The sequence below is a fragment of the Phodopus roborovskii genome, unplaced genomic scaffold (assembly GCF_943737965.1).
Source record: "Phodopus roborovskii unplaced genomic scaffold, PHOROB, whole genome shotgun sequence".
Taxonomy (NCBI): domain Eukaryota; kingdom Metazoa; phylum Chordata; class Mammalia; order Rodentia; family Cricetidae; genus Phodopus; species Phodopus roborovskii.
Window position 1 is genome coordinate 27,452,352 of NW_026126434.1, and position 26,952 is coordinate 27,479,303.

The 26,952-nt window shown below is 40.8% G+C and overlaps 1 protein-coding gene across 2 annotated transcripts in view; it reads left to right on the forward strand.

The window, feature by feature from the left end:
• The window catches only part of Fkbp5 (FKBP prolyl isomerase 5), an 80,028-nt gene that overhangs the window by 18,902 nt on the left and 34,174 nt on the right, over positions 1–26,952 (forward strand). For both annotated transcript variants that reach the window (XM_051187117.1, XM_051187116.1), the window contains exons 2-3: positions 16,594–16,719; positions 19,461–19,605. In XM_051187117.1, coding sequence (XP_051043074.1) covers positions 16,615–16,719; positions 19,461–19,605 — 250 coding nt within the window. In that variant the 5' untranslated portion in view covers positions 16,594–16,614. The remainder of the gene's footprint in view (positions 1–16,593; positions 16,720–19,460; positions 19,606–26,952) is intronic.

The following is a 26,952-nucleotide window of genomic DNA, read 5'->3' on the forward strand; positions in this document are numbered from 1 at the left end:
AAAGGTGGAAAACTCTTTCTTCCCCGTTGAAGCCTGTGATTCAGAATGGTTTGATATATTTTTAGATGCTTTCATTGCACTTGCATTGAGGCAGGGTTTTACTGTGTCATGTTAGCTAGCCAGGGGCTTAGAATGTAGACTAGCTGGCCAGTCATAGAAATCTGCCATCCTTTGCTTCCCAAGTGGTATGTGTCATTGAATCCCACTATATATATATTATATTATTTTAATGCAAATATATATTATTCTGTGCTAATAGAGGCCAAATCAAAGTCCTTGTGTATTGAGTAAATACCTTATCAGTAAGCTATATTCTTGACCCATAGAACAGTTCTGTTAGGTTCTGTCTATAAATTGCTTTTCTATTTATGCCAGTCTTAAATATCTTTACACATCAATTCCCATATAACTGTTAACTTATTTTTAACTGCTGCATAATTTTTCCATTGTTGAGATTTATAGTAATAGTCCATTAAAATTGTTTCCCTGTGACTGAGGAGATGACTCAGTAAAATGCTTGCTGTGCAAGCATGAGGACCTGAGTTTGGATCCTCACCATTCTTATAAAAACCCATGTGCATGTGTGTCTGTAATTCTAACCCTGGGACAATAGAGAAAGACAGATCCCTGGAGCTTTTGGCCAACCAGACTAGCAGAATTCATACTATATCCAAGTTTAGTGAGACATGTCTCTGAGAAAGGCGCCCAGCATTCACCTTTGGCCTCCAGATACACAGACATGTGCATACACCCATACACATGCACAAAGAAATGTCTCTCTTTTATTAGAAGTGTTGTGTTAGGTAGCCTTCCATCAGATACTTGTTTCTGAGAATACCTGCAGGCAGTTTTCTGGACATGGTATTGCTGGGCTGAAGGATATTAAATTTTTTGTAGATATTGGTAAATCTGTCCTTAAAAGCATGGTGCCAGCTTGCATTCTCACTAGGAATGTATTGTTTTCTGGTGAATATGCAAATTTCACTTTGTAACAGTCAGGGACTCTGCTCTTCACTAGTTAACCATCTGTTCTTCAGTCACTTCTCTATTCCTCAGCTTCAGCGTGGGGGAACAATTCCAGCATCTGGGGTTATTGAGAGGCTCGCCTCTGGACCCTGCACTCTTCTAAGGTGAGACAGCTATGTACAGATCTGTGTAGTGTATGTGCCCTGTGGTGCATGAAGAGACAAGTGGTGGGGCCGATTGCAGTAGTTTCTTGCTCTTTCCTAGTGACAGCAGAGCAAGCATCTCAAGAGGAGATGGAAAGATATGAGAGTGCACTGTGATGTCCTGGTAGATGGACAGCAGGTGCAGAGTCTAGGGGAGGGAACAGGGAGTAGGATGTTTGCCAGAGCAGCTCAGGTGGAATATGTGAGGTGGGAATGAAACATTATCTCAGGGATGGCCTGTGATCAGCGTGGCAGGCTGTGAGCATGGAAGGGATTTGGAGTCTGTGCTTTTTTGTGATGGGAAGCCATTGGAGGGTTGCCAGAGTAAGTTGTTTTAAGCCAGTCTGATTGTCACTTTCCTTAAAAATGCTTCAGTTCCCATTTCCTTTGGAATAAAGTTCAAATGCTGTATTCTGGTACACAAGGTCCTTCAGTCAAGCCTCTGCTATTTATTTAGCATCGTCTGCGTCTTTCCCACATGTACCCTTCACTTTAGCCAAATTGAATCACAAGCAGTTCCTGGATGGGTCATGGTGATTCATGTCTTTGCTTCTTCCTGAACACTGCTGGCCCTGCAGGAAGCCCCCTCCCTCTGCCTACTATGGTCACTGGCTCGGTTTTAGAGGGTCATCACTGGTCTTGTTCCCTGGCCATTCCCTCTGCAGTCACTCTCTGCTCTAGCCACAGTCTTGAGCTGTGCTGTGCTCTCACCACACCCTTGCTGGTTCCCATCTCCAGCGCTGCCAGCAATGTTTTCCTTCATTACTACTTCATTGTGGAGACCTTAAGTGGAAGCCTCTGCCTCACAGACAACCCTCAAATGGCTTGCTTTAATTTCCTCTGTGGCTCTTTGTGTAGGATTTCTGCACTCTTCCTGCTTAATTCCTATGTGTGTTGTGTAGGGCCAAAGAATAATTAGACAGTTGTTGGTTTTCAGGCTGCAAAAATGAACAATTAAATGTCTGTTTTATCAACAAAATAAATGAACTGGAATGTTAATGACATAGTAACCCCCATTCTTTCATAAAACTGACACCAGAAATTTAGTTATCCACTTATTTGTTTTTGTTTATGTGTATACATGTATGTCTGTGTGAATGTATGCTCTGTGAGTGCAGGCCCTCATTGGAATCCAGAAAAGGACATTGGATGCCCTGGAGCTGGAGTTAGTGGTTGTGAGTCTGAGTGGGTGCTGCTAAGCCATCTCTTTAACCTCTAGTATACCCATTCTTGAGATGCAGCCTGGGGAAATATATTTAAACATAGATACTACTCTCTATATGGCTGAGGATGACCTGAAGCCAATCCTCCTGCCTCAAACTCCTGAGTGCTGGGGTTACCTGTGTGAACTACCATACCAGACTCATGTTTGTGGTTTGTGGGAACCTTAAGAAAGTAATGTAGGGCTGGAGAGATGGCTCAGCAGTTAAGAGCACTGACTGTTCTTCCAGAGGTCCTGAGTTCAATTCCCAGCAACCACATGGTGGCTCACAACCATCTGTGATGAGATCTGGTGACCTCTTCTGTTGTGCAGGCAAGATACTGTATATATAATGAATAAATACATCTTTTAAAAAGAAAGTAATGTAAATGAGGACAGTTACAACAGTTGCTCCTGCTGAGGCTGGAAGTTCACTGTCTCATACAGGTGTTCTCTGTGCATTAGGGTCCATCCCAGAATCCCAATCATATGAACTCTTTATTTTATTTTATTTTTTTCCTTTTGGTGTTGAGGACAGCCCTGAGCTATGCTCCAAATTCCAGTAATGTTAAACCTTATGTTGTTAGTTGGGAAGCTGACGCTCAAAGTAGTTACATGACTTGCTTAAGTTCTTATAGTTGTTATGTTGTCAAACAGATTTTTTTGTTTGTGGTTTTGGTTTTTCCTTTTGTTTTGTTTTTGAGACAGAGTTTCTCTGTGTATCCCTTGCTGTCCTGGAACTTGTTCTGTAGACTTGAACTCACAGAGCTCTGCCTGTCTCAGCCTCCTGGGATTAAAGGTGTGCACCACCACTGTCGAGCCAAAGTCACTTTTATAACATCGTGACTTGACATGCTTTGGTTTCCCCTGTACACTTTTCAGTTGATTCATGACCAGAAGGACAGTTGCTAGGATGGTGCATACATCATGATCCCAGCACTCAGGAGGCAGAGGCTGGAGGATGAGCAGCTCCAGTTCCTGAGCCACATAGCAAAATCCCATCTCAGAAAGCATAAAAATAAAGCAGTGTTTAACTCAGTTTTAAAATTATGGTAATTATTAATGGTCCTTTAGAATATAGAAATCAGTGTTTGTTCTTTCTGTAACCATTTCTTATATACTTTAAAGATCAAAATAAGAACTGGGTGTGAGCCGGATAATGGTGGTGTGCATCTTTGATCCCAGCTCAGGAGGCAGAGGCAGGCAGATCTCTGAGTTTAAGACCAGTTTGGTCTACAGAGTGAGTTCCAGGACAGCCTGGGCTTCTGCAGAAAAACCATTTCAAAACAAACAAACAGAGCTGCTGTGATGGTGTACTCCTGAAATGCTAGCGCCTGAGAAGCAGAGGCAGAAGGATCACTTATTTGATGCCAGCCAGGGCTACATAGTGAGACTTTATCTCAAAGAGCCAATCAATCAATAGGAAAAAAAGAAAAAACAAAATGTGATGATTTCAGTTATCCAGGTTCCTATAGAGTTATTGTTTAGCATTTCAAAATAAAATGCCTGATATTTTGGAAGGTTTTATTTATTATCAGTTAAAGTAGTAGACTTTGTGTCATGGAAAAACTACACTTTTCAAATTTGAGACTATATTTGTTTCAGCAATGTTTATTATATATAATACTGTGGTAGTGGGCTTTCTCAGATCCCCAGCACTGAAATCATGATACAGAGACTGATTAGTTATGGATGCTTGTCCTAGCATATGCTTCTTTTTAGCTAGCTCTTATATGTTATATTAACCTGTTTCTTTTCATCTATGTTTTGCCTTGAGGCTTTTTTCATTTCTTTCATTATGTATGGTCTACTTTCCTGTTTTCCTTAGCCTCTGTCTCCCTCTTTTTCTCTGTTGAGCCTAGATTCCTTCTTTTCTTCTCCCTGCCTGACAGCCCTGCCATTCAGCTTTATATTAGACCAGTTAGGTGCCTTAGGCAAGGTGAAACAGCAGTGCATTTGTACATTGTTAAACAAATGCAGCATAAACAAATGTAACACATCTTTACATAATTAAACAGTTATTCTGCAACACAAACAAATTAAAACATCTTTACTTAGTTGAACAAATATTCTATTCCACAACACTTTCTACCTGTTGAGATACCACTTGGTTTCATCCATATCTTTTTCTGACTGAAAAGTAGAGTTTGTTGACTTGTGCTTCTGACCAAAATATAGATATATTTGATTTATTCTTCTGGCTACAGTCACAAAGCAAACAAAAATCCCCAGACAAAATACATGAGACAGCAGCTTCAAACACCAGTGAGCCAGCAGCAAAGGGGAAAGTGGTTTCTGGGGTACCAAACTGGTAGATAAAACCTGCAGTTACACTAGATTCCTAGAGTTCTTGTTGTTGTTCTTTTGATGTGCAGCTAATGCCTAAGAAACACAAACACGAGACTCAGCGCCCATGTGGAGTTTATTGAGAGAAGGGAGAGAAAGAGGGGGTAGCTGGTGGCCAACTGAAAGCAGGAGAGAGAGAGAGAGAGAGAAAGAGAGAGAGAGAGAGCGCAGGGAGGGGGCAAGAGAGAAACCAGAGAGAGCAAAGCACTTGGCACGCTTGCTTTAAAAGGGGGCTTGCGCATGCTTAACTGAGTCCTCTGGCAGCCAGGCAAGGCTGACATAGCGATGACACGGCCATGAGCATCCCGCCCATCGTTGGGGTGGGGGTCAGCTGGCTGCTAGTTCCTAACACTTGTCTGCTGGAGTCTAGAGAGGATAGGTAGGTGGCCTTGAAAGAGGAGAGGGCTCCTCAGGGGAGCTCCAGAAATGTGTGGATCCCATTTGCTCTTAAAATGAGCACTATCCCATTTGCTCTTAAAATGAGCACTGCTCGGTTGTTGTAAAAACCACTCAGTTGGCCAGGTGGTGGTGGTGGTGGTGGTGGTGGTGGTGGTGGTGGTGGTGGTGCACACCTTTAATCCCAGCATTTGGGAAACAGGCAGGTGGGTCTCTGAGTTTGAGGTCATCCTGGTCTACAAATCGAGTTCCAGGACAGCTAGGACTTGCACAGAGAAACTGTCTTTAAGGGAAGAAAAAAAAAAAAAAAAAAAAAAAAGGAACCACTCAGAGAAAGAGCCACCCAAAAGCAACTTCTGTTTCTTTTCAGAGTCAGACATGGTGGCAGACACCTATACTCTCAGGAGACAGGTGTGTTCAGGATGGTGAGTTCAAGACCAGCCTTGGCTACATAGCAGCAAGACATGTGTCATACAAAAATGTTTAAGTTACTACCAATGAAACCAGGAAAGCCTTATAGGTCAATGACCATCAGAAGCAGTTGTCTTAGTGGTGTGTGAATACAGCCCTCAATGGAAGACTCCTTTATCCTCTCAAAGCTTCTGAACAGGCCTGGAATCCAGGACAAAGTCCCACATTTAGAGGAATACAAAAATACCTGGTCCTCACCAGGCTTGCAAAGAAGCAAGAAAAACTAGTCAATAGAAACAGATCCAGAAATGACTGTAATGTTGAAATTAGTAGACATCGAGGTAGTTGTTATAACTGTATTCCCTTTTTTTTTTCTTTCTTTCAAGAAAATACAGGAAAGATTGAAAGTGTTGAACACAGATAGGAAAACTGTGACACCATTTGAACAGTAGAGTGATACCTGCAGTGTATTAGTAGCAGACAAAATAGTGCAGGAGAAAAATTAGAAAACTTGAGGCCTTATTAGTATAAACAGAATAGCCGAATATAGCAGCCTCACCCCCACCCCCATAGCTCCAGCTACAAGGGGTATGATGGCCTCTTCTGGCTTCTGCCAACATTCACATGCACATATACCTACACATAAATGTTAAAAACAAAAAAAGATTACTAAGAATAAAGACTTTCTTGTTTTAAAGGGGTCATCAGTCCTAAATATTTAATAGTTTGAAATATTACATACCTATATATGGAACTTCAAAATACATGAATCTGAATCTGCAAAAGAGGTCACTAGTTATAGTTGGAGACTACAAAGTTGACCTCTCTCTTATCAACTGATAGAACAGCAAACAACCCCTCTTGGGGGGGGCATCAGAAACTGATTTAGAATACACCTCTATCAGCCAACTGCCTGATTTGACATTTATGATAGTTTATCCATTATCAACCAAATGCACTTTCAGTTTCACATGAGATACTGACTAAAAGAGATCATTATTTTAGTTCTTATGAAAGTGTCACCAGGCTGTGGTGGCCCACATCTTTAATCCCAGCACTCAGGAGGCAGAGGCAGGCAGATCTCTGAGTTCAAAGCCAGCCTGGTCTACAGGAGAGCCAGAGATACATAAGTGAGAGCCTGTCTTATAAACAAACAAAGTAAAAAAATAAAATCAATGTTGTTGGTTGGAGAGATGGCTCATCCATCAAGAGTACTACTGACTGCTCTTCCAGAGGTCCTGGGTTAGTTAAACCATACAAGGTAGGCTCGTAAAATACGGTAATTCTAGTTCCAAGAGCTCTTCCAGCCTCTGAGAGCACTAGGCATATACATGATACACAGACATACACATGGGCAAAACACTCATACATATAAAATGGAAAAAAATATGCTGGGTGTAGTGGTGCACACTTTTAAACCCAGCACCTGGGAGACAGAGGCAAATTCATCTCTGTGAGCTTGAAACCAGTCTGGCCTACATAGCCAGTTCTAGACCAGCCAAAGTTACATAGACTCTTTAAAAAAAAAAAATTAAATGAAAGATACCTGGGAAAATCATAAAGCTTTAGAAAGGAATACATCTCTCAGAAACTCAAAGGTTAGAAAAAATACTTGACTTTAGAAATAAGTCATTAAAATTTGTGACTTATAGTTAGGAAATTTTCAAAGAAAATTCAAAAGTGTGAAGTCACAAAGAAGTATCTTTAGTTTACTTTTTAAGAAACCAGATAGAGAAAACCAAAAGCTAAAATAAACAGAAGAAACAGGTCAAATATAAAAGCTTAAACCAGTAAAATAGGAAAACAGTAGGGAAAGTCAATGAAGTAAAAAGTTATCTCTTGGGAAACACAGATATTGTCTATGAACTTCTAGCTTGATTGACAAGAAGATAGAGGACATACATTACCAGTCAGAAGTGAAAGTAACAAAATTATAGAGCACACAGTTTAAAAACAAGATAAAGAATAGTATGAGTTGTTTTACACAATAAGTAGACAGTGATTCAAGATGACAAAGCTTATTTCAGAAGAAGCAATGCATAGCCTGAGAAATGTTGAAGTACTTCAAGGAAAACTAAGCCATATGTGGCTTTCGCTGAGGAATCTACAGGTGTTTTAAAGAACATAGCATAAGTTTTGCACAGACTTCTGGATAACAATTAACAAAGAGAGTATTTCCTAGCTCCTTCTGTGATGCCAAGGTTATCACAATGCCAAACTTGAACAAATAGATGGCGGGGGCGGGGGAGGACGACAAATAATGACCCTTAAGAACATAGCCCACATGGTGGTACAACAGTTGAGGGGATGTAAAGGCCCCTTCTGACCTTGACAGGCACTAGGCATGCGCATAATGTACAGACATACATGCAGTCAAAACACATACATAAAATAATAAAAAGCCCTTAGAAATTGTTTAATAGAAAAGACTGCTGGGGAGCCAGAGACATGTCTCAGCAGTTAAGAGCACTGACTGTTCTTCTAGAGCATCTGAGTTAAATTCCCAGCACCCATTTGGCAGCTCGTAAATGTAACGGTTCCAGGGGAGCGGACACCTTCACACACATATACATGCAGACAAAACACAAATGCATATGAAATAAAAATAAAATTTAAAAAGAAAAAAGTCTGTCTTTTCACAAACAAGTTTTCGAGCAAATTGATCTTTGTATTTAAGAAAACAATCTTTGTCATACTATATACACCTTGGTATGTGGAGGTTTAGGTGGGTATGTATAACACCTTTTTATTTTTAAAATTTGCTGTTTAAGTATTTGACATCATCATTCCACAGTAGCTTAACCCTATATCTTGACCCTGTGGATTGTAAGGGATTCCAGAATCATGATTAATATCTCATAAATTGTAAAATTTCTTAGTGTTTGCTATAGTAAGCAGGACCATTATAGTGTTTAGTTGTAATGGGAGCCCTAGAAGGGAGGTTTATAACAGATGATTAATGCCATCCAAAGTGGATTTTACCCTGGTGAGCAGAAACAACTGTATTTGAAAAAGTATCAACTGTTCATGAAACCTCTGAGAAACAAAATAATCTAAATATAGATCAGGCGTAACTACATTGACTTTTTGTGAAGTACATGGGACACCTCCCATAAGCTAGGCTCTGTAGACTAACAGAAAAGGAGTTATGAAGAGTGGCCAATGCTGGGAAGTCCTCAGCCATACAGATAGCACTTCCAGACATACAAGCTACACAGGCTAGAAAGCACCCAGCCTTCTGGGTGGAAAACAGGTTTTGCATTCTTTCCCTTGAAGGGACAACTCTCTGTGTTTAACATTCTGGGTTTCCCTAGCACATGTCTGTGAGCACACAGACTTCTGTGCTCCCTACAAAAAGTAAACACAGTTGTTTATAAACTTAAAAGTAAAGCACAATTTTATGACATTTTTGGAAGAAAATCTTTGTAGCTTTGGATGTATCAAATTTTTCTGAAGTAAAATAAGTAAAAGAAAAAACAAAGGAACTAGTTATGGTGACACTCCTGTAACCCTGGCATTAAAAGATGAAGCAGGAGAATCATTTGAGTTCAAGTGCAGTCTGAGCTACACAGCAAGCAGATCAAAGGCTGCCTAGAGACCTGAGGTAGGAAAGAAGGAACTAGAAAAGGATACAAGGAAAATTTTGCAGATGGCAGATCTATTCATTGTGTGGATTGTGGTAGTGGCTTTATGGGGATGGGGAGAGTGCACATACTCACACATCGTCTGCAAAGGGACACGATGCTAGTACATATGTCAGTATTTATACTGTGCTACTTAACTTTCAAGTACTGTGAAGGTCTGAGTCTCATTTTAGAGAAAACATTTCAGTGATTGGCGAGGTTTTCTTGCAGTTTTAATATGTTGTGGAAATGAAAGACCAAGTAGCTGGGTGTTTGTGGCAGCACACATCTTTAGTTCCAGCACTTAGGAGTCAGAGGCAGGAGGATCTCTGTGAGCTAGAGGCAGCCTGGTCTACAGAGTTGAGTTCCAGAATACCCAGGGCTATGTACAGAGACCCTTGGTTAACAAAACAAAACAAAAAAAGGTGGTTGGGCCAAAGTAGCCTATGCCTTTAATCCCAGCACTGGAAAGCAAAGGCAGGCAGATCTCTGAATTCGAGGCCAACCTGGTCTACAGAGTGAGTTCCAGGACAGCTAAAGCCACACAGAGAAACCCTGCCTCAAAAAAACATCAACAAAACCAAAAACTGACCAAAAAAAAAAAAAAGCCATGTTGGGCTGCTTTCCCATTTTTGTTTCTTTGTTTTTTGTTTTTTTTTTTTTTTTTTTTTTGCATTGCAAGGCTGTTTGTGTGCAATGGGTAAGGTTTCTCATGTTCCATATAGATGGTATTTGTAGCCATCTTAACCCTAAGGGGAAATGATGATGGAAACAAATGTTTGACATTTAGGTGTCTTATGCCTGTGTAGTTGTAATCAGGTCAATCTATAGACATCTATCTGCAAACTGTATTAACTGCAGGAATATCGGCACATTCTGATATAAGCAGTTTGTGTTGCCTGCAATCTCATCAGTAACTAACTCTCAGTGCCTAGAATACAAGTCATGACCAGGCACCATAGTGATGCACTTTATCTACCACAATGATCTTCTCTTTAATGTACTTTACCTACAGCACACACTGGTGTTCTTTTTGAATCAACATTTACTTAAGAAAGATTTCTTTCCTAATTTGGTGATTTGAATGTTTAATGCTTCTAGGCTTAGCAAGATAATTGTCAGCTGCACAGACATGTAGCTCATCCTTTTATAGATTGGGGACATTCTATACTTCAAATTTCTAAATATTCAGACATTTTCATGAACACCTTCGTAAGGAACACTTTGATTTGGGGCTGGAGAGATTGCTTGGTAGTTAAGAGAACTGACTGCTCTTCCACAGGATCCAGGTTCAATTCTCAGCAATCAAACTGTCTGTAACTCATCTCAGACACCTTCTGGTCCTTTAATTACCAGGCATGTATGTGGTACACATACATTCAGGTAAAATATCCATGAGCATAAAATAAACTAATAATTAAAATAACTTATGCAGTCTGTGGCTACTTAATGGGGAAATGTGTGCACATTCTTTTGTTTTTTCAGGATGGGGCTTCTCTGTGTAGCCCTGGCTGTCTTGGAACTCACTTAGTAGACCATGCTGGCCTCGAACACACAGAGATCGGCCTGCCTCTGCTTACTGAGTGCTGGGATTCAAAGGCGTGTGCCACCACCACCTGGCTTTGTGCACATTCTTGAATCACTACTTCTCATTCACTCTTGGCTCTTTCCCTTATGAATTTAAACATGACTTGTCCTTTACACAGCTAAACCTTCACATCCCTCTGCCCAAAGCACTCATTTTCCTTTAAAACCCTGCTGCAAATACCAAACTTTCCACCTGTCATCTTGGTGTCTTTATTCATCCATCTTCTGTTTAACTTCCAAACTCAGGAGACTCTGCCTTCCCTCTCCCATCTTTACCATTGCCCAGTGCCTTTGAAGACACTAGGGAATACACAAATTCAGCACTTCGTGTTTGCCTTGTTAAGACCTTTAGTCAGATACTGTTGTTTGTTTTTGTTTTTTGAGACTGGGTTTCTCTGTAGCTTGGGAAGCCTGTCCTGGTACTCACTCTATAGACAGGACTGGCCTTGAACTTCGAGAGATCGACCTGTCTGTGCTGGGATCAAAGGCATGTGCCACTACTGCCCAGCTCAGACACTTATTCTTAAGAAATGTCTTCTTATTCTAAGTAGTGTCTGCAGAAAGATGTGAGGTTACAGCCATGAAATCACAAAGTGCTAAGGAAAGTGAGCAATCAACTAATAAAAAACATGGAAAAATGAAAAACATTACTAATTTTAAGGAAGTCTCTGGAACAGACTAAACAAAATCTTGGTCATAGCTACTGACCAAATGATGATTTAAAAATTCCATCAAAGTAAGTCTCCCCCCAACATAGAGCAAAAAGGACAGCAATAGGAAATGAGAAATGGCTGAGACCATGCAGCGTGTCCTGATACCTGGTGCCCTGTCACTCAACCCAGCTCCCTGGGGCTGGAGTCCAGACATCAACAGCATCTTAGATGTTCTGCAGGTGATCCTAAGGTTGACAGTGCTAGCAGAATTAGTAAGAAGCCAGAAGGATAAGACTAAAAGGTCTGACATCTCTCCAATAAGACTTAGAAGCAGAGGACAAAGATGGTGAGAGTCAGCAAGTTGGTGTATAGAGTCAATACACCTGTGAGGATGGAGATGAAACCTGAGGGGCTGGCAAAAGAAGGTACAGCTGTGTACCACTCTGCTCACTGGGGCTTCAGGTGGCTTGGAAACACTCACTGGTTTTCAGGGCTTCTAATAAGGATGCCAGACAGTTCTTACCTTCTTTTTTTGTTTTTTGTTTTGTTTTGTTTGTTTTGTTTTTTGTCTTTCTGCCAACTTTCCTGTCATATTTGTGGTGATCTGGTATAGTCACTGTGGCATGGGCCATGGGGAAAGTGTGAAATAGCTTCTCATTTGGGAAGTCTAGCCATCTGGTTAGTTAACTCAAGTTTTCAGTCCCCTGATAATGAGACACTGATGTCTGCTCATTGTCATGTCCATCCCAGGTGTTCACTGACTGGCAATTTCCCCCTTTCACTGGTGCATTACAATAGGCTTTATCATGAATTAATAATAGCATTAGGTTAAGAGTGACTTTAAATCCAGAATAAAACTAGGATGGGGAAAGGGTACAAGACTCCATTAGGAAAACATGGAAACTTATTCAGTTTGCCTTAAAGGATTTTAAGAATTATCCTGCCTTTTTTTTTTTTAAATTCAGGGGAAATAATTTGGAAAATTGCTTGTTTCTTTCCTTCCTACCTTCTTTCCTTCCTTCCTTCCTTCCTTCCTTCCTTCCTTCCTTCCTTCCTTCCTTCTTTTCTTTTTCGAGACAGGGTTTCTCTGTGCCTGAGGAGGTTATTCTGGAACTAGCTCTTGTAGACAAGGTTAGTTTCGAACTCACAGAGATCCTCCTGCCTCTGTCTCCCGAGTGCCGGAATTAAAGGTGAGTTCCACCACTGCCCGGCTTGGTTTATTTCTTTATTCTTTAAGATTTATCTGGCTTTGAAATCTGAAACTGGTAGTTCTCTTCATATGGACTCAGCAATACTGTTTCCTGACGTTTCCTGAGATTTATAGTACTTGTATTCCCTTAAATGTTGAGTAAGTTCCTTACAGAGCCAACAAATTGGCTTGTGGGGATTTGATGCTTATTTGAATAGCAAGCCAAATTTTTCTTCTCCTCTTTAATTTTTAACTTAATTATCTCTCTTTTAAGAATTTCATATATGAATATTGTATTTACGCCATTTCTCTTTTAGTTACTCCCATGCCCTCTTCTCAAATCTGTGCCCTTATTCTTTAATTGCTATTGTTATGTGTGTGTATAAATTTATAAATACAACCTGCTGAGGTCATATAGTTTTGCTTATGTGTATTTAGGGCTGACCTCTTTTTGAGAGTGTCTCGTGTAGCTGAGGCTAATGCTTAACCCCTGAATCCTCCTGTCTCCATCTCCCAAGTGCTGCCATTGCAGGCAGAGTATGCTGCCACCACTAGCATGCACCTGGCTAGAGAAAACATTTTTCTCTCTTTTTCATCAATTAATTAATTAGTTTTATGTGTATTGGTGTATTGCATGTGTATCTGGGTCCCATCTGCATACAGAGCCCATAGAGACCAGAAGAGGGTGTCAGATCTCCTGTTATGGATGGTTGTGAGGCACCATGTGGGTGCTGGGAATCAAATCTCAGTCCTAAGAGCTCTCAACCACAGAGCTTCTCTCCAGCCTTCCAGTTCATCTTTTTTTTTTTTTTTTTTTTTTCTTTTGAGGCAGGGTTTCTGTGTAGCTCTGTTGACCATGTGGGCCTCGAACTCACTGAGGTCTGCCTGCCTCTGCTTCCCGAGTGTTGGGATTAAAGGTATTCACCACCAGACCAGCTAAATATTTTTTAAAAGAAATAGTACGTAAGTAATCTATACCTCCCATTACATCACTGAGAGGCAGTTTGTCTCATTGCTCCTGCTACAGGGTGTGGTTGCGATGAATGTCACCTATTAAAAAGGGTATTGCTTAGATCAGGTCTCTTAAATTGCTCCCACTCATGACCGCTTTTTGCCCAAGAAATTCTTATGCAATCCCAGACATATGAGTGTATAAAATACAAGTTGAACACTTATTGATAAGTTATTAATGGTTTATTTGAAAACAATCTTTGGTATACACATACTTGTACTATTTATTAAACATTAAAGCAAATATGCATACTGATAGATGGACCCACTCGTTTGTCTAGTACAATCCAACTCAAAGATAGACTAATTTGATATTATATGCCGAGAAATGGTAGTAAGAAAATACTAGGTTCTCGTTGTATGTCCCTAAACCACAGCATTTCTTTAAGAGCAGGAAACTTTGTGTGTGCAGCAAAAACACTGCTGTTGGTAGAGAGCAATAGCCTCTAGTTTGAGCAGAGGGGTTGCAAACAGTATTGTTTGGTGTTGCTTGGTATGATGGTATGCACAGTCAAATGCATGTGTGTGCTCAGAACCAAGACCTCAGTAGAATTCCATTATGTGGCATGGCCAGCACTTCTGGAGCACCTTGGATTCCTTATGAGTTTATTTTTTAATGGATTGGGGCCATTGTGCATTCAGAAACCATTAGAGCCAGTAAGTTTTTCTCTACTCAGATTTTGGTTATGATGCCATGACCTGTTAAAAGGTTTCTATCACTCTGTTGGGAATGTCCTTTCTCCTTTCCTTTCTGGATAGATAATCAGGGGTGGTGCTGGAGATTATTTTTTCAACAAATTTTCACTAAGTAGTTTTAATTTCTTCAATGCTTTGATCATGTGTTCTGTTGATAGAGGTCTGTGTATCTGAGAACCTACAAAGCATATTTCCCATGGATACAGTCCATGACCTGTCCCTCCAGATATCTTAAAAGACCATCTGCCTGCTGTTTAGGTGCTTCACACAAGTTCCCAAGCGTCAGAAAATATGTCACAAGCATTGGGTTTCCAGGAGCTTGTCTGATTTTCCTTATTATGTAGTCCAGCATCATGTAGACTGGGTACTTAACTTTTGTTGTTTGTTTGAGAACAGTTTGTTCTAGCTGTTCACTTACCCTGAGCCAAACATTTGGACCTTTTATTCTGGTATAAACTGTGCTAGAAAACCAAGAACGGGGGCTTTGCCCTCGGATTTTGGTGTTCCCTTTGAAGATCTTTCAGTACATGAAGTCTCTCACACTGAAGAAAACCTAACTAGCTTGTTTGGAAGTGAGTTAAAACGCTATATTTTAGCTGTCCAGTCATTAGTTCTAGGAGTAGAGTGGGTGTTCACAGTATAGAAGTTGTTTTGTTTGGTTTTGACTGTAAACAGAGGGGCAGGAGTCTGTTCTTACCCTGATATGGAATAGCTTCAGAAGTGGTCAGTTCTCAGCTAGGTTTCATGGTGTCCCTAACCTCAGCACTCAGGAGGCTGAGGCAAGAGAAAGTCCACATTGAAGCCAATATGGGCTACATAAGAACCTGTTTCAGGAAATAATTAATTGGTAATTCTTCATTTTCTCTGCTGAGTCATAGAACAGTATAAAATTAATCATAGCAGTAGATAGTGTGTTTTTGTTTAGCCTATTGATTACTGATAACATTGTTTGGCCTTAGATGAAGAAGTGTCAGGTGACATTAGCAATAAGAGTTATTCATGTAGTCAGGGGTGGTGGTGGCATACACCTGTAGTCCCAGCACTTGGAGGCAGAGGCAGGTAGATTTCCAGGAGTTCAGGACTGTTAACACAGAGAAACCCTGTGTCAGGGAAATGGAGAAGAAAAAAAAAGTGAATCATGTATTTAAAAATACATAATATACCACTGAATTCAGATCTCTGTGTGAAAGCAGACTTTTTATTCTAATGACACTACTCTGGATAAAGGTTGAGGGTAGCAAAGTAGGAGCAGAGGGAGAGCCTCAGTGTTGTCTATATTACCTGCTGAAGACTGAGCAGTGCATACCTGTGATCTTACAGACTCTTTAAGTCTACCAGGAATGCCTCATAAATGTCAGTGTTCACCCGAGGTGACCTAAGGAAGGGTACAGAAAGAATGGGCAAAATGACTCCTGCGCACACACACACAGTGGAGCTGGCGTGTGGGGGGAGAAAAAAGAGCTGTCCAAGAGTGGATGTGGAAAAGCCCTGGGCTGGATACGGGAAAGGACTTGGTTTATTGGCCTGTGTCCTGTGTGAAGAGATATAGGAGCTGAAAGACAGGTTAGTGTCATGTTGTGAGAGATACCTTGAGTTCTGTGGGAAAGTGTACTTTGTTCTCTCTGTTTTTGTGTATGGGGAATGATTTTATTTGGTTTTCTTTTTCATTTTTCTTGAGGTGATGTCTCATACCCAGGCTAACCTGGAACTCATTATATAATACAGACTGACCTTGACTTTGCAACCCTCCTGCCTCTACCTCCTGAGTTCTAAGATTATAAGCATGAGCCACCAGACCCAGCCCCTAAAACCTCAATCTGTAGCTGTTGGAAGTGAGTGGTAGAAAGTAGTCTTCCAGAAGATCCATAGGTGACAGGTGCTAGTGGTCTTGAGCTATGGCGCTCTGCTGTTTCTTAGCTGTTACCTCATTGGTGCCTGACTGATAACACCCTGTCTTTAGCAGAGCACCCGAGAAGCTCTTAGTTCTCTCAAAAGAACATGGCTGTCGAAGGATGCTTTAACGTTCTGAGAGGACAGGCTCTCCCTGTGTAGTTAAGGAATATAATTACCAGCAGACCCCACTTGTACTACTACCCTCTAATCTAGGACCAGGGCTAGACGGGAAATTGAAGAACTGGGTGATGTTTTATTTACCTATCTGATGACATCAATACATGAGCACAGCAAATACTTTTGTTATTATTTCTGGTGTTTTAACTCTATTAGTCTTATGTAAGCTCCGTTCTCAGGGGTTTTTCAGGTGCATTAAGAAATTATATTTTCACTGAAGAAAATACCTTTCTTTTGGCAGATTTCCTACTTATAAAAGACAATGACTACTGATGAAGGCACCAGTAATGATGGAGAAAACCCAGCAGCCATCGTGGTTGAACAGGGAGAAGATATTACTATCAAAAAAGATAGAGGAGTATTAAAGGTAAGGCCATTGTCCTGCCTTAGTCTTCTCCTAAGTAGTTGGGATTACAGGACTGTGCCACCAAATAGGCCAAATTCTTCCATTTTATAGGTGAATAAACTGAAACTAAGATGTTAAATGACTGTCATCACACGTTTTGTGTAGTTAATATTTCTCTGATGAGCTTATCTTGCATATTCCCAGTGTTCCTGCCATGTGGAAATTCAGTGGCTTATGTGGGAGCCTCACCTCTGTGCTGGTCTTCTGAACTACATGGGTTCCTGTTGTCTTGCTCTGTGCTGTCAGTCCATGATGTCTTCTTCCTGAGGCTTCTCAGCCCTGGAACTCTAGGAAACTTCTCAAGACACTGAAGATTTTTCAGGCTGTCCGCAGTATCTCCAACCTCATCTTTTCAGGGTGCTGCATTCAGAGACTTGGTCTTGAAGGCCCCTCAGACTCTGCGTATTCTGTAACAGAATCCTGGGTGATTCATAAAAGAGATGTTTATTTTGGCTTACAGGTCTATAGCCTGAGAAGCCCAAGAACACAGTCCTGCATCTCCTTGCATCTAGCAATAAATAGTTCAGTTCACAGTAGAAGCACAGGGGTAAGCAAGCAGTCTGGGAGACAAAAACAAGGAGCAGGCAAGCTTTTCACAACTTGTGTGATAAACCCAGTCTCTTTAATGGGAGCTCACACAAGTAAGGCATTGATTCCTCCTAACTACCTCCTTCCCTCTTGAAGGCCTCATGTCCCAACACTGGCCCAGTAGCAATCAGATTTCAGTGTAAGCTTTAGAGAGGACAGATCCTGTTCGTACTTTCTTCAGACCACAGCATCCCCGTTGGGAGCACACATTGCTGCCTTGCCCACTCAGAGCCCCTAAATAAACAGTAAGCTAGAGTCTCCTTTGTTCTAAAAACAATGAGTATAACATCTGTTAACTGTCTAGATCCTCCAGGTCACCATATGGGGCTTTGGGTGAAGATTCTGTGGGTTTGGCAGCTGTGACCTGGAGCATTTGTCAACCTCCCTGAGTGGTTTCCTGTTTGCAAAATTTGTAATAATACTAATTAAGAAAAATAAAAGTTGGGTTTACATTTTTCAAATTAATTAATTTTATTTTTATCTTTAAGGCAACTTAAGATTTAAGCACAAGTTTCATCTCGCTGGTGAGGCAGATACACACACACACACACACCCCAGCCACACTTCAGAATGATGCCTCTTTCTATTGCAGATGGCCACCTGACTGCCATAATCCCATCCTACATGCCTGGGTGTCATTAAAGTACAAATCCCATTGATGACTGCACCCGGGCCCTAGTGTCACAAGCAGGTTAGGGATCAGAGTCCCTTGAGGATTTCATGTTTTTTTTTTTTTTTTTTTTTTTAAGTTTTTTTAATTTTTTTTCTTTTAAGGCCTGGAGGAAGCCAGGTGATGGTAGGGCATACATTAATCCCAGCACTAGGGAGGCAGAGATGTGAGCCTGGACTATAGAGTGAGTTCCAGGGTAGCCAGGGCTACACAGAGAAACCCTGCCTCGAAAAACCAAAGAGAGAGAGAGAGAGAGAGAAAAGCCTGGAAGAATAGTATTGCCCTTTTTCCTTTACAAAATATTTGGGTCTACCAGGCAATGTTGGTGCATGCCTACAATCCCACCACTTAGACATAGACAGAATATCTGTGAGTTCGAGGACAACCTGATCTACAAAGTTCCAAGACATTCAGGGCTACACAGAGAAACTGTCTCAAAAGGGGGGGGGGAGGTTGAGCCAAGAAAGTTGAGGAATCTTAAGTCTGTGGTGTTTATATAGTGTTTATATGCGGTGGGGCTTCAAAGACACATCTCCAAGAATTTAAAAGCAAGTAATTATTCACGTGAAAATCAAACTCTCCCCAAAGAAGATGTTGTCAGATGTTAACTGTTATCTTAGGTATGGCTGAAAATGGTCCCTTTGGCACAGATGATTGACAGGCTAAATTGCACCAGCACGTGCCTGGATTGAAATTTATTTTCCAAGACTTGACCAACTGTATTAGCAATTTGCTCTACCAAGAATAAAAGAAATATTCTGGATTTTACAATGGCTAAATATTTTTCACTTTGGAGTTAGTCTTTATTTTTTCTTTTCTAGAAAACAAGTTATTGGTATCATCCAAGTCTAGATTTTACATGTTATTCAAGTAATGGAAGTGTAACCTGTTACATTAAGGTGAATAGCAAAGTAAAGTCATAAGCTATCTTTAGAAAGGAGGGAAGTAAATAAGCCACATCTTTGAAGCTTTTCTGTGGCCGTCTAAGTGGCTGTTCAAGACGTCCTGCATTCTTTGGCATCATTCAGTTTGTGTATGTACTTTCAGCCTGCTCATATGTCTGTGTTTTAGAAGATTTTAGCATCTGAATATGGGGCATTTAACCGGCCAGCTGAACTTTACTGGTTAATTTTGTTTTATTTTGTCTGAGATAGGGTTTCACAGTTCATCCTAGCTGGCCCCAGGCTTAACCATGTAGACCAGGCTATCTCCTGCAGTGATCATGCTGCCTAATTATGTTCAGAGAATGTTGTAGTAAGTAGTAATATTAAATGTAACATGAAGGGTTAGGAAAAGAGTTTCCTGAGACAACAATGAAGGAAGCCTTGAGGAATCAGAATGAATTTGCAAATCTGTCTGGGTGCTATGGAGTAGCCTGGGTGGCTCTTTAATTCTTTTGTAAGTAAAAAGCTCAACATCCCCCCCTTATGTTTTTCTCTTCTAGATTGTCAAAAGAGTGGGAACTAGTGAGGAAACCCCCATGATTGGTGACAAAGTTTATGTCCACTACAAAGGAAAATTGTCAAATGGGAAGAAGTTCGATTCCAGTCGCGATAGAAATGAACCATTTGTCTTTAGCCTTGGCAAAGGTAAGAGGTAATTTTTGCAATGTTGCTTAGACTCATTTGTAGTTGTATTCTGTAGAAGGGGTGGAGCCTGTCCCTGGCAAGTGTGGCCCACAGATTCCTTAGGTGTCTCCAAGATCCTTTGGAAGCCATGATAGCAGTTCTTTTCTTAACAGTGGGAAGAGGGTGTCTTTATGACTGACTGACATTTGCAGTGACAGACTAACACCTGCAGAGGCACAAGCTGCTGGTCCCTCATTGTGGGTCAGGACAGAGACGGACAGCCATCTCTGCTAGCAATCACTGTATTATCCCTGTCTCTCCCTTGCTGTTTATACAAAGCGGGATGTCTGGTTTCACCCCCAGGGCTTGATAAGTCAGCACATTATTTATTACACTTTCTAAACCTAGTCTCAAGATTCACATGGTGCTGCTGCTGTGTAGGAGAGCGGTACTAAGCAGAGCCCTTGTGTGCACCCTCATCTTTGGGGAGCCTGCCGCACTGTAGCTGGAAACTGACATAGCTTAGTGTTTTCATAAACACCATTTGACTTGAAAGGGCAGGCTATGATTATTCAGACTTGGCAGATATTTCCTGAAATTGAATGAAGTACACCTGCCACTTTGAGGAAGACAGCTAACAATGTTTGTTGCCATTGCATTTTCAGGTAAAAGTTTTTAAGGATTTGTGTCTGCTGTGTGCTTATAGCTTCCTGAAACATAAGGCTTTATTCTGTGAGAGCAGTAGGTATTAATGAGTGTGGTTTTTTTCTGCTAGGCAGTAAAATGTGTCTCTATTAGAGTATCCTCCTAACTCAGCCATCTATATAAGGTCAGGTGTGGATAAGCAGTCCATTCAAACTGTAAACTGGACCAGTGGTTTTGGCTCAGCACAGTATATGAGGAGACCTTCGATGAGATTTCAGATTCCACATGGCAGCTGACCTTTTGACCCTCTTGTTCACTTCTGATAGTCACCTGAGAATTCCGTGACTCTGCTTTCCTGCCATTCCCTAGCTCTGAGGGTTTGCACACTTTTTCCACATCTTCAGTCAGAAGTAAGCAAATGAGTTCATCTTGGCTTACATTAAATGAAACACATTTCATCGTTTTTTATGTCATTAGAAATGACAACTGAGGACTGGACTGTTGTTCAGTGGCTAGAATGCTCCCCTAGCATCCACAGAACCTGAGTTTGATCTTTTGGTGTAGTGGCACAGGCCTGTAATCCCAGCACTTGGGAGATTGGAGGCAGGAGGATCAGAAGCACAGAACAAAGAAACACAAGCCAGGCATAGTGGTGGCACTCATCCTAACAGTTGAGAGGTGTCCTAGTTAGGGTTTCTATATCGTTGGATAAACACCATGACCAAAGCAAGCTGGGGAGGAAAGGGTTTATTTGGTTTACACTTCCATATTGTAGTCCATCACTGAAGGAAGTCAGGACAGGAACTCAAACAGGGCAGGAACTAGAGGCAGGAGCTTATGCGGAGGTCATGAGGGTGCTGCTTACTGGCTTATTCCCATGCTATGCTCAGCTTTCTTAAAGAACCCAGGACTAACAGCCTAGAAATGGCCCCACCCACAATAGGCTGGACCCTCCCACTAAGAAAATTCCCTATAAGCCTCCCTACAGCCTGATCTTAAGGAGGCATATTTTCTTAATTGAAGTTCCCTCCTCTTAGGTGACTCTAGCTTGGGTCATGTTGATATCAAACCAGCTAGCACAGGAGGCATGATAGGACTGTAAGTTGGACTTTACAACAAGCCTGTCTCAGAAAAAGAGAAAAAAAAATAGCTGAGCTATTTAGATTTTAATTAATACTTTATAACATTAGCTACTTCATCAAAAATAAAAAATAATACAAAGGGAAAGTAGTGTAAATACTGTCTATGGGGCCGAAGAGATGGCTCAGAGGGTAAGAGCACTGACTGTTCTTTCAAAAGTCCTGAGTCCAGTTCCCAGCAACCACATGGCGGCTCACAACCATTTGTAATGAGAACAAGTGCCCTCTTCCAGCCTGCAGGCAGAACACTATGCATAATTAGTAAATAAATCCTTTAAAAAAAATACTATCTATGAGCTCACTAATTCCTTCTAGTATACCTCTCCCAAGGGGATGCATAGAAATATTTCAAAAAGAAAAGGTCCATGCTAATTTTGGGATTCTAATTTGACTTTACTGTTTTATTTTGAGGCATTATCTTTTCTGTGTAGCCCTGGCTGTCCTGAAACTTGCTCTGAAGACCAGGCTGGCCTCGAACTCATAACCACTTGCCCTTGCCAACTAAGTGCTGGAATTAAAGGTGTAGGCCATCACACCCAGCTGGACATTAGTATTTAAATGGAACTATTATGAGCCTGACTATAAAAGCTTCATTGAAAAAATGTGCATAAAGCACTTGTACACTGCTCGTGTGCCCATTACCTTCTCTGTACTATCTTTTAGACTCTGTCTTTCATCATCTTCACTGGAAATAATTGTGTGCTATTACTATAGACTATTTCATAATGCTGAGATGAAAAGAATGCATACCATTGCATAGATCAGCCTAACATAGTGCACACTTGGGTGTTTATTATTGTTATTACATCAAAAGGTTATTGGCTGGCTTTAAAGTTTTTACTGCAGTTACAATAAAAACTATTGTAATGACTTATGTCGTAATTCTTACCGTGGAGGCATATAAACCTTCTGAAACAATGCTTTGCCAGCCTCTTTGTGTCAGGAAATTGGGAAAGAAAAACTGAATCAGTCTATGAACTGGTTGTTACCACTGTGGAGTGTGTTACAGGATAGGGTGGGAGGAATAGTTTCCCTTGTGGGTTTATTGTTATTTTTGTTTTGGGTGGTATTATCAAAATCCATTCTTTCTCAGAAGCATTCTTCCTTGATTGTGAAGTACTAAGTAAAATAAAGCAAGTACTTTCTTAAAGTTTCTTGTCTATCCATGTCACATTTTGGGGGTTAGAAAAATTAAATATCTAGTTTTTCTAACATTGTTATCGTTCAGAAGAGTTTTTTTTTTTTTATACAGTGTCTCTCGTCTCCCTTGTTAGAAATATATCCTTTCATTTAAAGTACAAGTTTGTTTAGAATCTGATAGCATGAAAGGGTCTCTGTTTATGTATGACAAGACGGAAGTACAAAGAAGTTATGTGTGGTGTTTGTTCACTTGAGCACAATGACTCAGCCGTGACTCAAACCCTGGGTACTGTTTCTTAAGTTTCGTCAGACCTTAGGTGTGAATAGCCTATCCAGGTTTAAGAAGAGCCCACAGCGTGTGCCCTGGGCCTGCTCCACAGCAGCTGCTTTTCTTCTGGAAGTGATGTTTGTAGTTTGTAGAGTTTATAAGAAGCAGAATGTATGCTCTTGCTTGATGATATTGTAAAGTTAATGTGTACTTTAAAAGAAGTGTTGTATTTATCTCATGATACTAAGCCTGAAAGACATTTTATACCAGTCAGATATGCTTACTAGAAAGGACTGGGTATGTACCCAATGTCAAGAACTGTCTGTGGTATAGCCATGTGGTTCTTTAGTTCCCATTGATGCTCTTATTCCTCTGTAAATACCTCATGTGTTTCCTTTTCCCTGTGGTTCAGGAGTACACTAGTTGTGTAAGGAAAGCTTAGGGTCTGGCATAGTTCACTTTCCCTCTGAGATGTCACCACTTCCATGCTAGCAGATTTTAATGTTTCTAAGAAATAATGAATTAGTAACTCAGTGTGGAATAAAGATCAAGACCTATAAGCAAAAACTGATAGTGCCAGAAGAAAACACATGAAATGTTTCATGCCATTAGATTTGGCAGTAATTTTAGGGAAATAACAACACCAGAACTTCAACACAAAAGTTAAACCATTTCCTCTTCATTACAGATACAGTAGCTGAAGGATTTTCAGAATGAGAAGGAGCTCCTCTAAAGCATGACTAGGAAGGAGCTGGTCTCTAGGTGTACAGTGTACATGCTCAATACAACAAAGTCTTTAAAAAGTGAAGGGGAGGTCAGGGTCACACATGCCTGCAGTCCACTCTGGAAGCTGAGATAGGAGGATTGCTCAAGCCTAGGAGTTTAAGGCCAGTCTAGTTTCAGGAGAGCAGACATACAGGTGGCCAAATGACATGGAAGGGTACTCAGCACCATTTGTCACTAAGCAGTGCAAGCCAAGCCCAGGGTGATGACATACCTTACACACCAGGATGGATGCTGTTTAAGAGAAGGAGAGACAGAAGCATTGACAGGGATGTGGAGACATAGGAACGTTTCTGCTCTCTTGGAAGGTAGGATGATGCCACCTTTATAAAAGACATAGCCCAGCACACAGGAGGCAGAGGCAGGTAGATCTGAGTTCAAGGCCAGCTTGGTCTATATAATGAGTTCCTGCACAGCCAGGGCTACACTGAAACCTTGTCTCAACCTCCCCCCTCCAAAAAAAAAAAAATTAGGGGCTAGAGAGATGGCTCAGTGAAGAGCACTGGCTGCTCTACCATAGGACTTGGGTTTAATTCCCAGCACCACATGGCAGCACACAACTGTCTGTAGCTCTAGGGCCCTCACACAGATATACATGTAGGCAAAACACCAATACATATAAACTAGAAGTAAGTCATTAACATTAAAAAAAAAAAAAAAAGAAACACAAAAGACTCATCTATGATCCAGCAGTCTACTTCTGGATAGGTATCCAAAAGAACTGTGTGAAGGGCCTCATGTTTACACATATTCACGGCACATTAGTCACCATGATCAAAATGTGCAAGCATCCAAAGTACCCATCAGCTGGTGACGGACAGACAGACACTGTGGTGCAGCTTTACAGTGTCAGCAGGTGACAGATAGACACTGTGTGCTGTGTAGCCCGACAGTCAGTTATGTCTCCATCTTAAGAAAGAAGGGAAGTCTGGCACATATTACACCAGTGGTCAGCTCCCAAAGACATTATGCTAAATGAATGCTTTGTGACTCCACTTGTATTAAGTGTTTATAGAGTGGTGCATTTCAAAAAGCAGAAAGAGTGATTGCTGGTGGCCAGGAAGAGGGGGAAATGTGGTGTGTGATCAGGTTTAATGTTTCAGATGGGCAAAATGAGAGAGCATTCCAGAGCTAAGCTGCACAGCAATGTAGGTGTAGTCACAGCAAGTGCACACTGAAAAGTGCTTAAGATGGTAACCTGCTTACCACAGTACCACAGTTAAACATGTTTGAAGTCAGAGAGGGAGTTATGCAGTAGGAGTCACTAAAGTGGTCATTTATTAATAAAGCAGCCTTTATTATAAAGAAAAGTGTCGGGTGATTAAACTATAACACTTTGTTTTTCTTCTTGAGACATGGTTTTCTCTATATAGCCCTGGCTGTCCTGGAACTCACTTTGTAGACCAGGCTGACCTCTACTTCAGAGATCCACCTGCCTCTGCCTCCATAGCACTGGGATCAAAGGTGTGCTCCACTGCCTCCCAGCTCATGTGGGTTTTTTAACTAGGGATGGGGGTGGTCTGTGTGTGTGTGTGTGTGTGTGTGTGTGTGTGTGTGTGTGTGTGTGTGTCTATATAAATATGAATGAAAGGAAAAAAATATAATGCATTGTTCTCATCTTGGGATTTCCCATACGTTTTATTTACTTATTTACTTATGTGTATTGTGCAGATGTGTGTCATGTGCACATTTATGTACTTGTGTGTTGAGATCAGACTCCATTCTTGGGAGCTGCCCATGTTGCTTTTGAGATAGGGCATTTAGACCTAGTGTTCAACCATTCAGCTACACTGGCCGTCCAGGTATAAATGTATATTATTTGAGAAATTGTTGCATATAGACTAGAACTCCTAAAATTGATACATTGTGTTTGAGGTAGTAAAATTGAGATCCATATCAAATATAAGAATGTCAAATATAAGAATGTGTTTGAGGTAGTAAATTGAGATCCATATCAAATATAAGAATAGATTTTCTACTTACCAGCAGGAAGTGGTTTGGAAAGAACAATACCCAAATTCCCAAATATTGTGCATAAATGTTTGTTTTCATTTAATTGGACTTTGTTATATAATATTAAATAAAATAAAAAAATCCAACTAGGAAAAAAAAGAATAAATTTTCTAGAATATATTTTTGGTATATTCTTTCTGCTAGATAAAGACCCTAAAGATGAAGAGTCTTTGAAATATTCATGCTTCTGGCCCAGTGGCTCCATGAACTAGACCCAGAGTGGTCGGCTGTGTTTAACTAGCTCTAGACTAGCTTTTGCTCTAGTTGTTTGAGATAGCCTGAGTCATACAAGTGGATCCCACTGAGCAGAGCAATGACCCACACACTATGCCCCTGAGTGACCTGGACATGGGTGCTCTCCAGCCACACTGCAGGGGCACATTGCAGCTGAACAGTGTGGGTTCAGTTCTTGCCAGAGAGAATGTACATAGTGAGCACCATGGAATATGTTAGGATGTGTCAGAATGGGTATTGGTAGGATTTGGGCTACTGTGTAATTTGGGGGTGGGGTTCTGAACAAGCAGGGCTTTACTCCGGGTTGGACAGTTAGGATGTCAGGTGATCTGTGTTTGAGAATAAAGAATTCTGCTTAGAGCAGAGTAAGACAAGAGTAACCCAAGATAAGATGCAACAGTCTCACCCATATCCGCCAGGAGAGGGGGCTGTTTGGTATTTTGTAGAATGCACAGTGACCTTATTTTTTTTATCCAAGCTTAGATGAAATTTTTAAGTGTTTGTTTTGTCTGGGTTTATGGTGGTTATACAGTGACCTCGTCTGATGTTGGTGTTTCATAAGCTTGTTTATGTCCAGTGGGAGGACAACATGGCCTTGCTATGAACCCCAGGCCAACCTCTGACAACACTGAGGCCTAATTGCATGTGTCTAAGCACTGGTAGGTGCCAAGGACTACATTTTTAATTTCTCTTATTAACAATTACCTTAAACCTAACTATCTGTGTATACTTTTTCCAAATATATTATTTCACTAGTTATACAAAATGAATGTGTAAAGGGGTAGAAAACTTGTAGGATACTCTAGAAAACATTTTTAGGAGAAATGCTAAAAGTATCCTTGATTTAGAGGTGAGTAAAACAGTTAAAGTAAGTAGCCTTCAGAACACTTCATCAGAAGAGCCTGCACACTGAACGCCTGTATTGTTCAGATCTTGTTCCACATTCAGGGAACTTCACTGTAACCTAGAATGGTCATACACACAGACAAAGCCTTGCCCACTGCCACACTATGAATTAATAGGCTGTCCATGTTTTATAAAATGAGGTGTGTATATGTTGGTTGCATGATTCTTCACTTAACAGTTTATTAAAATACCAACCGATCTGGATCATACTTATCAATTACAAGCTTTCACTGAAAGAAA